The sequence below is a fragment of the Paroedura picta genome, chromosome 4, assembly GCF_049243985.1.
Source record: "Paroedura picta isolate Pp20150507F chromosome 4, Ppicta_v3.0, whole genome shotgun sequence".
In the NCBI taxonomy this organism is placed as follows: domain Eukaryota; kingdom Metazoa; phylum Chordata; class Lepidosauria; order Squamata; family Gekkonidae; genus Paroedura; species Paroedura picta.
This window is the reverse complement of record NC_135372.1, coordinates 39,646,103-39,661,324: the sequence shown is the minus strand read 5'-3', so window position 1 is coordinate 39,661,324 and position 15,222 is coordinate 39,646,103. Positions and strand designations below refer to the sequence as shown.

The 15,222-nt window shown below is 46.5% G+C and overlaps 1 protein-coding gene across 1 annotated transcript in view; it reads left to right on the top strand.

Annotated features, from left to right (window-relative positions):
- Positions 1-13,628, top strand: part of TNN (tenascin N) — a 47,393-nt gene extending 33,765 nt beyond the window's left edge. Inside the window, exons 11-15 of the mRNA XM_077332513.1 lie at positions 1,847-1,998; positions 3,697-3,793; positions 4,975-5,142; positions 5,859-6,022; positions 10,746-13,628. Coding sequence (XP_077188628.1) covers positions 1,847-1,998; positions 3,697-3,793; positions 4,975-5,142; positions 5,859-6,022; positions 10,746-10,892 — 728 coding nt within the window. The 3' untranslated portion in view covers positions 10,893-13,628. The remainder of the gene's footprint in view (positions 1-1,846; positions 1,999-3,696; positions 3,794-4,974; positions 5,143-5,858; positions 6,023-10,745) is intronic.
- Positions 13,629-15,222: the final 1,594 nt, after the last annotated feature.

Below are 15,222 nucleotides of genomic sequence, written 5' to 3'. Positions count from 1 at the left end.
GCATTATCTCCCTGGGGTACACTTTGCAATTGGCCCCACCCTCTCATTTGCCTCTTTTGCCCTTGCTTGCTTGCTGTGTTTCATCTTATACAGGGCCTCTCTTCTCTTTCTTACCTGAGCTTGAAGATGTAGCAAGTTAGCCTTTATGAAAGTTAATAATCTGTTCACAGTAAGTTAGAATCATAGAATCATAGAGTTGGAAGGGACCTCATGGGTCATCTAGTCCAACTCCCAGCACTATGCAGGACACTCACATCCCTATCGCTCATCCACTGTAACCTGCCACCTACATGTACCTACATGAATACATCATGTAAGATGTGCTTGTATTTTTGTAAGTAAAATTTCTTTCTCTTGTTACCACTGGAGTCAGATCATCTCTGCTATTTGTATGACCAGCATTTCCCCCTTAACAAGGGAACATGGAAAATTGGAATACTATGAAAAGCTTTTGTACTTCCAAGACAAATAATGGGTCTTTTATACATTTAACCCAGTAGAAAAGCCCTTTTGAATAATTTGTGGAAAACCAAGAGAGTGGGAGTCTTCCTTGAGAACTAGCAGGTGTAGTGTTTAAGAGTGGTGGCCTCTACTCATCCACATGCAGCCAGCTGGGTGACCTTGGGCTAACAAAACAGTTCTGTTAGAGCTCTCTCAGCCTCACCTACCTCACAGGATGTCTGTTGTGGGGAGAGGAAGGGAAAGTTTTTGTAAGCCACTTTGGGACTCCTTCAGGTTGTGAAGGACAGAATATAAAAAACCCAATACATCTTTTTCATCATTGTCTTTTTCCTGTCCTCCTCAGGCAGGCCATTATACAAGATGGGAGCCACAATGGAGATGGCACACACAATTGTTGATTTTGTCCATTGTAGGTGGCACCAGTAAGAATCTTCATTAGTCTTCTGGAGAGGATGAATATATGGCTAATGCAAAGAGGTTTTTCATACCTCAGGTGAAAGGTTACCAGGTCTTAGGACTCAATCTGAACCTTCAGGGTTTTTTCCAGCCTCCTCAAAACTGACAGGGGAAGGAGTAAACCCTCAGGGGAAGAGAGTCAAAGAAGAGCAGAGGCTTAAGAGCTTTCATTATTTACTTTATGTGTTTCCCTCCCAATGCCTATGAGACTTAAAAGTTGCCTGAGCTACCAGGCATAGTCAGGCTCTTCTCTGAGATTTGATCAGGTAGCATCTCCTTGGAAGCTAAGCCGGGTCGGCCTTGGCTAGCACTTGAGACGGCGACCTCCAAAGAATACCAGGGCCTTGATAATAAAAATACTATTTTGTCCAAATTCGCAGGGAAGTTCTGGTCACTCAAAAATCTCTCAATATATTTGGTTCTTGGCTCCAAGTATAGTGGATAATCCAAAACATAACGACAGAGGTCTTCAACAGCAGGTTCTCCACAAATACATAGGTGAAGGGCAAAAGGTACACCGGAAAAACGGCCTGAGAGTAGGGCTGATGGCATAACTGGAAAGCGTACATGAGCAAACGCCATTCGAAGTTTTTGTACAGAAATGGTTAGTAAATAGCCTGTTCTGAGATGGACTGTTTTGAATAGTTTAAACAAAGGAGAAAAGTTAGATTTTATAAAATGATAGGTTACTGACCATTTTGTCTGCCTCCCAGCTGCGTCACCGCAATATTTAGCACTTATATAACAGAGTTTCAAAGCATTCCATTATTCCGCCGATTATTGCTGTATTATTATGTCAGCAATTTTGCTTCAGCCTCCCTTTATTAACTCTGCTCTTGGTTGACAGCCAAAACCTCCTTTGAGCATTTCTGCCATTCCGTTTTCAGTGTACCTTACGTGCTCCCCCCCCCACTTTTTGTCCCTGCAGTCAGTTTGCTCTACCCCTTCCCTGCCGACTGCAGCCAGACCCAGCACAATGGACATTCCACAAATGGCATCTACACCATCTATCTCAATGGCGACCTCAACAGGCCCTTCCAAGTGTACTGCGACATGACCACGGATGGTGGTGGATGGATAGTGAGTGTTTCTGGAATGTGTGTACATGTAGGGGGGGGGGAGGCTCTTCCCCTTCATTTCTTGTTTCCCTGTCCAAAGTATTCTCCATTATTGGCCTGTCCTATTTTCTTGGTTCCCTACGCCAGCAATAAGCTACAGCTAGGGTTGTAAGACCTCTTCCTGGGACACTGGCAGGAGAAGGGGCATCTGGGGGGTAGAGTTGCCAAATTCAATTTGGGAAATTCTTGGAGGCTTGAGGAGGACAGGGTCCTCAGTGGGGTACAGGGCCACAGTTAGAGTTGCCAGGTCCCCCCTCCCCACAGGCAGGGGATGGGGGGGGTAGGTTGGCCAGATCCATGTTGGGAAACTCCTGGAGCTATGGGGATGGAGTCTGGGGAGGACATAGGGGGGCCAGCCTCCAGATGGGACCTGGGGGATCACCCAGAATTACAAAGAGATAAGTTTCCCCAGCTGCTCTGGAGGGAGGATTCTGTGGCATTGTAGCCCATTAAGGTCCCTGCCCTCCCCAGTTTCATTCCCGAAAGCTGCAGGTGTTAGACCAGGGGGAAAGATCTCTATAGTCAACTGTAATTCCAGGGAACCCTCAAGTCTCACCTGGAGGCTGGCCTCCCTAGCCAGAGTCCACCCTCTAAAGCAGCCTTTCTCAATATTTTTGCCGTTGAGAAACCCCTGAAACATTCTTCAGGCTTTGAGAGACCTCAGAAGTGATGCAGTTGTGCAGAACATGGTTGGGAAGCAGAGCTGTGGACACGCCCACCCGGAGCCCCTCTCCTCCAGGCCCCTCACTGGCTATTTTGGGGGGATGGGGTGGGTTGACATGACCTTATATGGTCATATCACCCAGTAAATTTTTAACAAATTTAAAAAGTATAGAAGTTAACTGAAAACTACAGTAAACTGCCTATGTTCAGTGCTCGGAGTCAAATCCGGAAATGAAAAACGGTGAACTGGTACTGCTCAGGTTGTTCATATTAATTCTGCTGTGTCTGTACACAGCTCTTCAAAAACAATCAGCTCTTTATTAACTCCAACCAGAAGCCCTGAGCACTGAACATGGGGACAGCACCAACTTATATACTGTCCAACCAGCCCGCTAAGAGCCCTGATTGGTCCTTAACAGACGGTTCCTATTGGTCCATAAGCTTTCTGCCAAGGCTGTCTCTGATAGGGTGATATACGAACTGTTCAGAATCCCAGAATGCACTGGGTAGACCCATCGTCGTATCTCTACAATAGGGTAAGTCAGGTCATGATAATGAGAGGGCCTCGGGCTTTGCTGAACTTCCCAGTGTAGACCCAGAGAGGCAGAGTTCTGTTCCCTTAGAACCCTTCCCCCTAGGAACCCAATTCCCGTAAACATACTGTAGTTCCATCTACCATGATACAGATGGGAGAACTGTGTAAATATCCTTATAAATCACATCAGGTTTACTTTGGAACTTGGTAGTTTGAATAGTTTACTGTATGGCTCCTGAACCTTCTTAACTTTTAATCTGCAGTCCCAGGGGCGGCCAAACTGTGGCTCTCCAGATGTCCAAGGACTACAATCCCCACGATCCCCTGATAGCATGTGGTGGGAGGGGCTCATGGGAATTGTAGTCCATGGACATCTGGAGAGCCACAGTTTAGCTACCCTAGCTATATAGCAATTAGAAATCAATGCTCAGTGAATGTTTGGCTTCTGCTTTGCTCCTGCAGGTGTTCCAGCGTCGGAACACGGGGCAGCTGGATTTCTTTAAGCGCTGGAGGAACTACGCCGAAGGCTTTGGAGATCCTAGAGGGGAATTTTGGCTTGGTACTGTATCTTCGTGGAATTTGGGAAGGGTGAGGAGGCTTTGGTTCGGGTGCTGATCCAGTTCTTCTGGTCAGCCCAGTGCCCTACTGGAAACGGCACTAGGGATCCATGCTGCTGGAGCCATGTTGAGTCCTGAGTCTGACACACGCTCTCCCAGCCCTTTCTCCAGTGACCACTGAGGTCAAAGAAAGGCTAACCAAGGATTCATGTATTTAAGACCCACTATATATCTGGCAACATTGGGGTCTTTGCAATGGCAAGGGAATTCCTTAGATTGTTGAAGGTGCATTTCAAGTTGGCAAAATGGCGTGGAAGGAGAAGAGTTAATAGTCCCGTCCCTGCCCCATGCTACAGTCCCCCTCCAAATTGAAGCCCCGTATGCCTGCTATTTAGGAAGGAAACAGACTTGGAGCTCCCTACTAATTTGACTTTTCAAGTGAGAGCCAATGTGGTGTAGCGATGAAGAACGGTGGTCTCCAATCTGGAGAACCGGGTTTGATTCCTCACTCTTCCTCCATATGCATCCAGTTCTCAGAGCTCTCTCAGCCCCTCCTCCCTCACAGGGTGTCTGTTGTGGGGAGAGGAAAGGGAAGGCGAATGTAAGCCGCTCTGAGACTCCTTCGGGTAATTCCTTTTTCAGAACAGTCACAAAATCATGTTTATGACCAACGCTATCCAATTCCTGACACTTGTCTCTTGTTTAGGCTTCCTACCCTTTTCTGGCAGGCTGTGTGCATCTGTGCAGGGTGCTCAACCACTACACTGTCTCTTGCTTGGAAGCGGCCCTACAGGCCATCTAGTCCACCTATTTGCTCAATACAGGTGTAGTGGTTGAAACTCCTTTGGGTAGTAGAAAGCAAGGTACAAAAAAACCCAGCTCTTCGATGACTGAATCAGAGACAAGTATTCCCCTAAATTCCAAGGCTTTTTTGTGCAGGATTGGGGAGGGAGCACAATAAGGGAAGGCCCTTGGTTTCGTGTGCTTACTTGAAGCACCTGGCCAGCCCCTCTTGGTGGTTAGATGAGTTCTGATTTGATCGAGGAGGGCTTTCCTTGTGTTCATTGTACAAAAGCTTCTCTTCTTGAATGCAAGTCTTACTTACCCCAGCCAAGCAGGAGATGCCTACATGAATGGCTTTGTGCGGCTGTCCATCACTGTGACTCTGGATTGTTTCTTGCAGGCCTGGAAAAGCTTCACGAACTGACCAGCAATGCTGCCACCCCATTTGAGCTGAGGGTGGATTTGCAAACCCACAACGATTCCGCCTACGCCAAATACGACCTCTTCCGGGTGGGCTCAAGCAGGGAGAGATACAGGCTCTCGGTAGGAAACTATAGAGGCACTGCCGGTAAGTCACGTTCCGTGGCCGTTGTTTTTGCACTAGGAAGCTGGACCGAAGGCATTGTGGGGACTTCCTTTTGTTAAAACTGCAGGGGCCTGTCCATACATACTCAAATGTATATACTCAAATACTTTGGCCACCTCATGAGAAGGAAGGACTCCCTGGAGAAGAGCCTAATGCTGGGAGCGATTGAGGGCAAAAGGGTATAACAGAGAATGAGGTGGCTGGATGGAGTCACTGAAGCAGTCGGTGCGAGCTCAAATGGACTCCAGGGAATGGTAGAGGACAGGAAGGCCTGGAGGATCATTGTCCATGGGGTCGCGATGGGTCGGACATGACTTCGCACCTAACAACAACAACATACATACTTTCCCCATCCCCATCAAGACATAGCTAACAGATGACCCCATAACTTTTTTCCCCCCAAGGCAAGAGTTGTATAGAAATGCTTTGTCATTGCATAGCAACCCTGGATGGTCTTGGTGGATTTCCTTCCAAGTACTAAGCATGGTTGACCCTGCTTAGCTTCCAAGATCTGATGAGATTGGGTTAGCCTAAGTGTTTGTACCTGTCACCTGTACAACATTTTTAATGGTCTGTCACTGGGGCGTAGGACTTGTTTCTTTGTCTTTCCAGGTACGCATCTGCTCTTATTTGGGTGAACCCCATGTGTTCCTGTAACAGGCCTCCCCACAACGCCAACCTTTTCTTTCCTCGTTTAGGGGATGCTATGACTTACCACAACGAGAGGCGATTTACCACCTGGGATAGGGACAACGACATTGCTATCAGCAACTGCGCGATCTCCCACCACGGGGGCTGGTGGTACAAGAACTGCCACTTGGCGAATCTCAACGGGAAATACGGAGACGACAATCACAGCGAGGTGAGTCCGGGGCTGTGTGCGAATCCAGTTTTTTGTTTCTTCCCTACACAAGGCACAGTACTTTTCCTGAGCCTGACAGAGTATGGCGATGGTTATTGAATACAGCATGGATGTTTTGGGACCTCCTGAATTGTGCCATGAATGATAACGGAACCCATCTAGCCTTTCCTACTGCTACTCTGAATGTGAGGAGGAATGAAGAAGGATTTCTTATTTCCAGTTGCTGGAGTGGTGGAAGGCTATCTTGAGAGCCAGGTCGGTGTAGTGGTTAAGAGCGGTGCCTTCTAATCTGGTGAGCCAGGCTTGATTCCCTGCTTCTCCACATGCAGCCAGGTGGGTGACCTTGGGCTCCTCACAGCCCTGATAGTGCTAATCTGACCAAGCAGTCCTGTCTGAGTTCTCTCAGCCTCACCTCCCTCACAGGGTATCTGTTGTGGGGAGAGGAAAGGAAGGGGATTGTAAGCCACTTTGAGACTCCTGGTAGTGAAAAGCGAGGTCTAAAACCCAACTCTTTTCTTCTTAAACCTGCAGAGTAATCATACCCCTATGGCAGGGGTGGCCAAACTGCGGCTCTCCGGATGTCCATGGACTACAATTCCATGCTGCTGGCAACGGCTCATGGGAATTGTAGTCCATGGAGATCAGGAGAGCCACAGTTTGGCAAGCCCTGCCCTATAGTAACTAGATGACAGTTGACAGACGGTGATAAGATACACTGTAGGGTGCTCAAGAAGATGTGTGGGGGGAAGAGAGAAGATGCTGAGCATGAGGGGAAGGCCTCCTGCCCGGACATGGTGAGAGTCTTCGGAGGGAGTTCAGGACTTCAATAAGTCACAAAAAAGTTTTCAGATTGCTCCAAGAGAGACAGTGATGTCTCTCCCTTGAGAAATATAAAAATGAGGCCTCTCTCTGGCATGAATGGGCACTCGCAGAACCCTTACAAATTGAAATGAAGAGCGAACATGGTAACCATAGTAGCAAGGCTGGAAATTAAATTTAGGTGGTTCGTAGATTGACAGTTACGTCCAGAGATGAAAGAAAATGAAGATGAGAACCCTGAATATTTGAAAGCGCTATACAAATAGTGTTCTTATTTTTAATTAAGACTAAAAAGGTGGGGTCTATGCTAGGGATTGTTAGGAATGGAATCGAAAATGTAACAGCCATTATTGTATCGCCTTTGTTGTGGCCACTGTACCATTCTGGTATCTCAAAAAGGATATTTTATTGACTTAATTTGTACCTTTAATTTTATTTATTTATTAGCAGATTTCCAGACCACCCCTAGTGGCACTGCCATCTCGGGGCAGTTTACCGCATTGTTAAAATACAGAGAAAATTAAAATGATTAAACCCATTAAAAAGAATCAAATAACTGAATCCATCAACCAGCAATTGATGGTTTCCCAATATGGCTTTTGTTGCTGGGGCAGGCAAAGGTGTTTTCTCCCCAATGGGAACCCAAAACGGCTTATGCTGTTCTCCTTTTCTCCATTTTATTTATTATTTATTAATTTATCTATTACATTTGTATACGCCCCTTCCCTAAGGTTCAGGGCGGTTCATATAGAACTAAACAGATCAATACATCGGACTCACAACAACCTTGTGAGGTAGGTTAGGCTGAAAGGTGACTGGCCCAAGGGCACCCTGTGAGCTTCCGTGGCACGAGTGGGGATTCGAACTCCTAGAGACAAGTTCAACACTCCTAACCATAACACTTCACTGACTGTCATCGTAGAGCTGTAAAAAGTGCAGAAGAAGGCAACCAAAAGTGATCAGCAGATGGGGGCACCTTCTGTATGAGGAGACTTTGGGCTTTTTGGTTTAGAGCAGGGGTCCTCAACCTTTGGTCTGCGGCTCGGTACCGGGCTGCCAGCGGCCGCGCCTGCCTCCCCCCCCGCAGCGAAAGGGGGGGAAGAGGCAGGCATGGCTGCCGGCACGGCAGTGACGCAAATGCACACGCGCGGAGCTGCCGCACATACGTGTTTGCGCCCCCTGCTGGCAAAAACGCGCACATGCGGCAGCTCTGCGCATGCGCGGCAGCGCCACCTAGTGGCGAAAATGTGCATGTGCGGCAACTGCGCGTGCGCGTTTACATGCAGCTACGGCGGCTGGGCCGCCGGCTCTCTCCCATCCTCAGAGGCGGTCCCCGACTACAAGAAGGTTGGGGACCGCTAGTTTAGAGAAAAGATGGGTATGAGGGAGACCGGACCGAGGTTTATAAAACTGTGCATGGAGTGTGCTCGCTTTATTAGGAATCTGAAATAAAAGCATCAACCCCCCCTGGGGGGGTCCCTGATGACTTTGAGGAAGTGAAAATTAAAAGTCTCCTTTCCAGGGGAAATATTGAGGTCACCAAACAAATAGCCACGTACTATGCAAAGTACAACAAAAACTGTGCTACTGGCAATTTGCCTTAAGCTAATTTTGACATCGTTTTTATAGTTTTATAATGTTTTAAATGTTTCATCTATGAGTGTTTTTATTGTGTGGGTTTTGTAGCTGGCTTGGACCTGTGTCCAATACATCCAATCTGATCATCCATGGGGCGGAGAAAGTGGACAGAGAGGACTTTCCCCCACCCTCTCCCCAAATTCTAACACTTGGGTCCTTGAATGAGGCTCAGGGGCTCTTCATTCAGGGCAGACAGAAGGAAAGTCTTTTTGACTTGATGCGGGATTAAATCCTGGGACTTGCCACCCACAGGCTGTCATGAGCTTTAAAAGAGGATGGAACAGATTCATGGGGGAAATTTCTATCAGTAGCAACTCGCCATGGAGGCTAAAGAGAAGCTACAGAATCAAAAGCAATAAAAACTGGATGAGAATGCTAGGAGGGGAAGGCCTTTATTTTATTTATTCATTCAGTTTATATATCGCCCCTCACTACGACGTCTTGGGGCGGTGTACACAGACCCAGTACAGTTGAACCATACATCTAATTTTTTTAAACTGTGCAAACAGATCAAAAACAGTCATAAAGTCGTAATATCCACATCAAAACTGTAATTTGGAAACACTGAACAGTAATTGTGGCAATTTGGAGAGAAGCCCCCTTGGCCTCTATATCCTGCTTTTTGGCTCTCCAGGGCAACCAGCTGGCCACTGTGTGAAGCAGGATGCTAGATCAGAAGTACCAGGCTCTTCTTTTATTCTTAAGCAAGTTTTTCCAGTTAAGAAGCTGGGGGAAGGAGGATGGTACAGCCGACCAAGTTTTGAATCCACCAGGGAGAAACAAGGAAGAATTAGGAAATCAGCAAAGGGTTCATTACAGTAGGCTAGAAATCCTATAAGGTCAAGAGCAGGTGTAAGGTATGGTTAGGCTGCACTTTTTTAATGGCAGGTGTAGACTGTAAGTTGCACTTTCCCCCTTTACCTGGTAATTTCCTTCATAAGTTCCAGTTTGTCTACTGCGCCTTTAGCCTCAGTAGAATACACTGCAGTGGAATGCACAGAAAATTGGTAGGTGGAGAGAAGTTTGGGAAATTCTTCCCTTATTGAATATCCACCTGCAGCTAATTTTTAATGGGCAATTTCTTCTGTTGCACAGTGTCTGAAGGGCCAGCAGTAACTATGTCCTCTTTAATAATAATAGAACTTGCAGGCATCCTCCAATACGGGTGATGGACGGTTTATTCAGAACAGACAATAGGGACTATTTTTTCACTCAAAGAATAATGAACTTGTGGGATTCACTGCTGCATGATAAAATTATGACCTTGTTCAGGACTATTGGTCTGATCCAGCAAAGCTGCTTTTGCTATTCCGTCACTGAGAATCAATTCGTTGGATCTAAGCCCAGGGCCCGATCGAGTAGAATCAATTCATTAGATCCAACAGCCCAGTTCAATCAAAGAGAATCAGTTCATTGTGTCTATTATGTAGCTAAGGAGAAGAAATTAATTAAATCTAACAGCAAAAATTTGATCAAGGGAAATCCATTCATTCAATCTAACATCAACATTCAATCAAGAAGATTAAATTCAGTTCAATTAGGAAAGGCCAGTTCATTAACTTGTGGCAACAACATACAATCCAAAACACTAATGAAGCCAAACACAAGGCTCGTTTGAAGAATGCTGCTCTGTTGGATCCAGGCTGCAGAGATCAGTCAAATGAAGGAAGGAAGGAAGGAAGGAAGGAAGGAAGGAAGGAAGGAAGGAAGGAAGGAAGGAAGGAAGGAAGGAAGGAAGGAAGGAAGGAAGGAAGGAAGGAAGGAAGGAAGGAAGGAAGGAAGGAAGGAAGGAAGGAAGGAGCTGGTTCTTATGTGCCGCTTTTCTCTATGCAAAGGAGGCTCAAAGCGGCTTACAGTCGCCTTCCCATTCCTCTCCCCACAAGAGACACCCTGAGAGGTGGGTGAGGCTGAGAGAGCCCTGATATTACTGCTGGGTCAGAACAGCTTTATCAGTGTTGTGGCGAGCCCAAGGTCACCCAGCTGGCTGCATGCGGAGGAAGAGCAGGGAATCAAACCCAGCTAACCGGATTAGAAGTCAGTGCTCCTAACCACTACACCAAGCTGGCTCTCTACACCAAGCTGGCTCTGGCACTGGACCCAATCCGTAGAGTTGTTCTATGCCTTAAAATTAATTAGGAGTATGTGCACGAGAGTCCTGAGATGGTTTTATTATAAGAACAAGCAAGGATTTGAATTTTTGCCCATCGTTTCCAGAAGCTGGTCTCACTTATATGTTACAGATGATAACAGTCCTTGTTCTTTCCAGGGAGTTAATTGGGAGCCATGGAAAGGCCATTTGTACTCCATCCCCCGCACTGAGATGAAGATCCGTCCACGGTCACAGAGCTTCGACACAGTCCTGGGCCGGAAGAGGAGATCTCTGGCAGAGAAGAGGAAGGAGATGAGCATTTAGATGTGTTTTCTGAAATTCTGTGCCTGTGATACCAAGCGCAGGAACCCATTAGCATGTAACAAGCGCATTTATAACCACAAGCAACTGGCTTGCGTCCTCCTCAGAGAAACCTCCCCGCTCAGTTAGGCGGGATCACAGTAGGGCCAACATTTCAGAGATGAGACTCGTGGGAATAAAGGGCCAGTTCATATATTACACTTTTATGTTGAAGCTTCCCTTTGCCTCATGTTCTGCCAGCCGCTGCGAGCATCAGTGGCTGGAGAGCCCCGTTCCAGTCCTTAAGCCAGGGGTGGCCAAACTGTGGCTCTCCAATCGGCCATGGACTGCAGTCTGGCTACCTCTGGTGGAAGCCGTGCCGGGCTCTTAACAAGGGGAGAGACCTTTGCTGTCCACTTCTGTCCTCGCTGCAGAACTTGGCATTTCCTTGCCAGAGAAAACAAAGGATCAGCCCCCATGGCTCTTTCCCTTCCTTCCTTTTCCAGGCCGCAGTGTTAGCTCCTTTCCTCCGGCTCTGTTAGCAGGCGGCAAAGGCTTCCTCCTCTCCGGGAGCCTGGAGCTAGGTGAGAGCAGGAAGAACCCTCTTGAGGGCTGCATGACAGATTTCAGACTCTTTTCCTTGGCAGTACTTGACAAAGGCCCTTTTGGTCTGCCATGCTCAGCTTTACAAAACCCGAGGTGCTAATTCGACATGCCTACACATTACCCAAATGCCTGAAACTGCCAGGACTCTTAGATCTTCAGGAGTGAGGGACACACATGTTAAAAAAAAAAGATCTTCCTCCTTGTGTGGATTGGGAAGCTGACATGGGTTCTTGTTTGCGGACAGGTTATGCTTCCCTAGGGGGAATTTGCTAATGATTTGGGGGGGGGGGGGAAAGGAAGGGAACCATTCTGTTATATTACAAATATTTCATCTGGAAGAAAGTTTAATATCCTTTCTTTTCTTGTTGCAAGATTGTCCCTGCAGACGTCACAAGGCATAGACAGTTCTCAGTGAGATGGCTCAAACTGTTTCTGGGATCAGAACAACAAACAAGAGACACGTTAATAGGAACATGGACTCCAGAAGTATGCAAAATACCGTGTACACAAAGTGGAGACTCTTATACAAAACACATAGCATGAATTCATAAATAACATTAACAGCCATCAAGAATAATGCAATAAAAATAAAAATTTTGACCTGACAGCCTGAATCTCAGAGGGTATGTGGGACACATACCTTCTCTGGAGCGACTTTATCAGGGCCCCTCCCTCCCTCGCAAACACACACACAGACATACAGAGATTCCCTTCCCCACCCCTGGTTTTCCTCTTACCTGTTGGTTTCCCAACCTCCTCCCTGCCTCTTCTCCCCTCTCTCCCTCGCAAAGGCACCAAGAGAGAGACTCCCCCCTTCCCCCTCCTGTTTCCCCCTTTATCTATGGGTTTCCCAACCTCCCTCCCTCCCTCCAAGCAAGCAAACACACACACACACACTCCCTTCCCTCCTCCTGCTTACCTGCTCCTCTGCTGCTGCCTCGACCCCTGTGGGTCACACGAGTATGCATGTGCATGAGTGCATGAGCTGGGCCCTCCATCTTCTGGCACGCTTCATGCGTGCAATGATGGATGTGACATCCGTCTACATTTCCATTTGGTGAGGCGCACCAGAAGATGTGTCCCACATCAGAAATCCTTAGCCCGCTCACTGCGTGAATAACTTCCATTAGATTCTATCTAATCTATCTTTGTAGGTAATCTTTTCTCGCCTTTCCCACGGAGTCACAACACCACTGGCTGCTGAAAGAAACACTCCATAAGATCTTAGTCCTCTTATAAACAAATGAGAGCAGCAGAACTCCCGGGTATGTTTTCCTGTTTCAAATATCTTTTTCCAGGGTCAATGAGGACTTACAAAAACATCTTTTCATTTCCATAATAATCCGGCGGACCACAGCTTTGCATAAAAATGTCTTAAAACATGCTGCCTAATCTGGCATTTGGGGCGTTCCTTCCCCTCCCTAAACACCACCTCCTGAAATCTGCTCCCAAAATGTCCAGGAATTGCCCAGTTGTTAGTTCTACCCACTTCCCTGAGCAGTGAGACATTCCAGGTTGGTTCTCCTTGGTAAAGAGACTGACAGTGGGTTTGGAATATTTGCTTAATTGACACATATACAAGTACAGAGTGCAGGTGACAGTCCAAAGCACTCCTACAGGACAGCCAGTCCATCGCCCCCTATATCAGATCCCCAGAGACAAAAAAAATCAGTACTTGTGGCCATGTTCCCCTCTGCCTAACCCCAGTCTGTGCTTTCTTTTCACACCCACACCCTTGGCTTGGGGAGGGCTCATCTCTTCCAGCTTGACGAGCTGTTTGAACAGAACCATCCTCTGATGCTTAAGGGGCAGTTCCATCAGGCAAGCCCCACTGGAAGACGCTTGACTTCTCTCGTTCTGTTTGTTGTGGGCTTTGGTCCCAAGCCTGTTGGGCTGTAGAACCATTTGCACACACAAAGGCTTGCAGGCTCCATAACACCTCCCTCCCAACAAAAGGGGACACGCTCTTCCTTGACTTCTGGGGGTGGGCAGGGTCACATGCAGAGGTTTCTTCTTGGAAAGATGAAGCTTCCGTGGTGAGCTTCCCTCCCTGTAGTCGGAAAGGGCAAAAAAGAGGAGGCCTATGTTCTTAGGAAAACTGCATGGCAGGAGTGGGAGAATTAACCTCTCTGTCTCCACACTACAGCCTGGCCCATATCAATGCAAAGGATGCTGGTGATCAGGCAACTTGGTCTTTTCAGTGGGACTTAAGGTACAACAGTTATTGCAGGAATGCATGACAATCTATAGCCTCTGTGTCATGTTTCTTGGAAGAATTCCGTCCAGATCCTAGGCCTATTCTGCACACATAGGATAATGCACTTTCAATGTGCTTTGGCAGCTGGATTTTCCTGTGCTGACTAGGCTCTGGTCAGGGTCAGCTTCTGAGATCTGACAGAATCGGGCTTGCCTGAGCTATCCAGATCAGGGCTTCCTCTCAACCACTGGAATCTGATTAGCACAATGTACACAGAGAGAGCAGTGGGTTTTCACCACAAACATCTCAGTTTCTTTCTACCCATGATGTAGCTGAAGGCAGACTTCTCAACCTTTCTATTATTATACAGGAGTCAAATCTTGGCCCAGCGTAATGGGGCCAATACATATGGTTCAGATTTTGTGTTTGTGGGCTGGTTTAAAAATCTAGCCAAGTCAGGAGTTGCAGAATGGCCAGGGACAGCATCTGCCCCCCCCCCACCCTTTGGAAAATGATGATCAGATTATGTGCCAGCAGTAAAAACCACTTCATATACTAAGCATCTTATAGAATCGCTTATCACCAACAATAGACCTGTAGGACTAATTAGCTATGCTTGTTAGAACCATGCGCTGATGTACTGATTGCCTCTTTTGAGGCTCACTGTGGAATTTGAAATATTTCAGAAATTAAACATTTATTAGCAAGGTTCATCATTTACAGAATGCAATGGGGGCATGAACAGTTATAGAATAAAGAAACTGTTAATTTGTATATTCCACTCTATGTAGGTTTTATAACAGCAGTGCTAGGAACCTGTTACCTATTTATACAACAGAGCCTCTGATGTTATGTACAAAAGCAATCTGTGTGCTATTTAAGCCACTGTACTGTTTCTGTGCGTATAACTTCCCAAACTGAACAGCAAAACTAGCTTAAATAATTTGGGAAAGACTCAATAGAGTGCTTCCACATTGAGGTTTTGTGTCTACTTTGGTGCAGGAGCATCTACAACATCTCTTAATGGTCCACTTTCTGTGCTCTTTCCAAAACCTGGTTTTATATGATCTTTTGGGAAAGATCAGAGTCAAAGCATCTTTGCATACAGTCTGGATAGCTTTTACATATTGCAACATTAGCATCATTTCCCCATCACTGGAGGACTTGCTTTAACCTTACAAAAAGTCAGCAATTGATATGCTGTAGAATATTAAGCATGGCATAATGCAATATGGTACTGATATGGTTCTTTATACAGAGATCCTAAGGGGAAAAGACTGGTAAAGTCCCATGCACATTACTTAAGGCATTATGGCTACAACAGAATGCATTACCACAATCTTGTATTCCTTGACATACTACAATATAATGTTGAATTAACAGTACCATCCTAAGAATACTTTGCACAGAGTATTTCACTGGACAGACTCGAATAGGATTCTGAGCAGACCTTAGGGTTGTACTGCTAAAGTTGTCAACAACAACAAAATATTTAAGAACTGTCCTTTCATTGCTTACATTATTGTAATAGTTATATATAATCAAAACGTC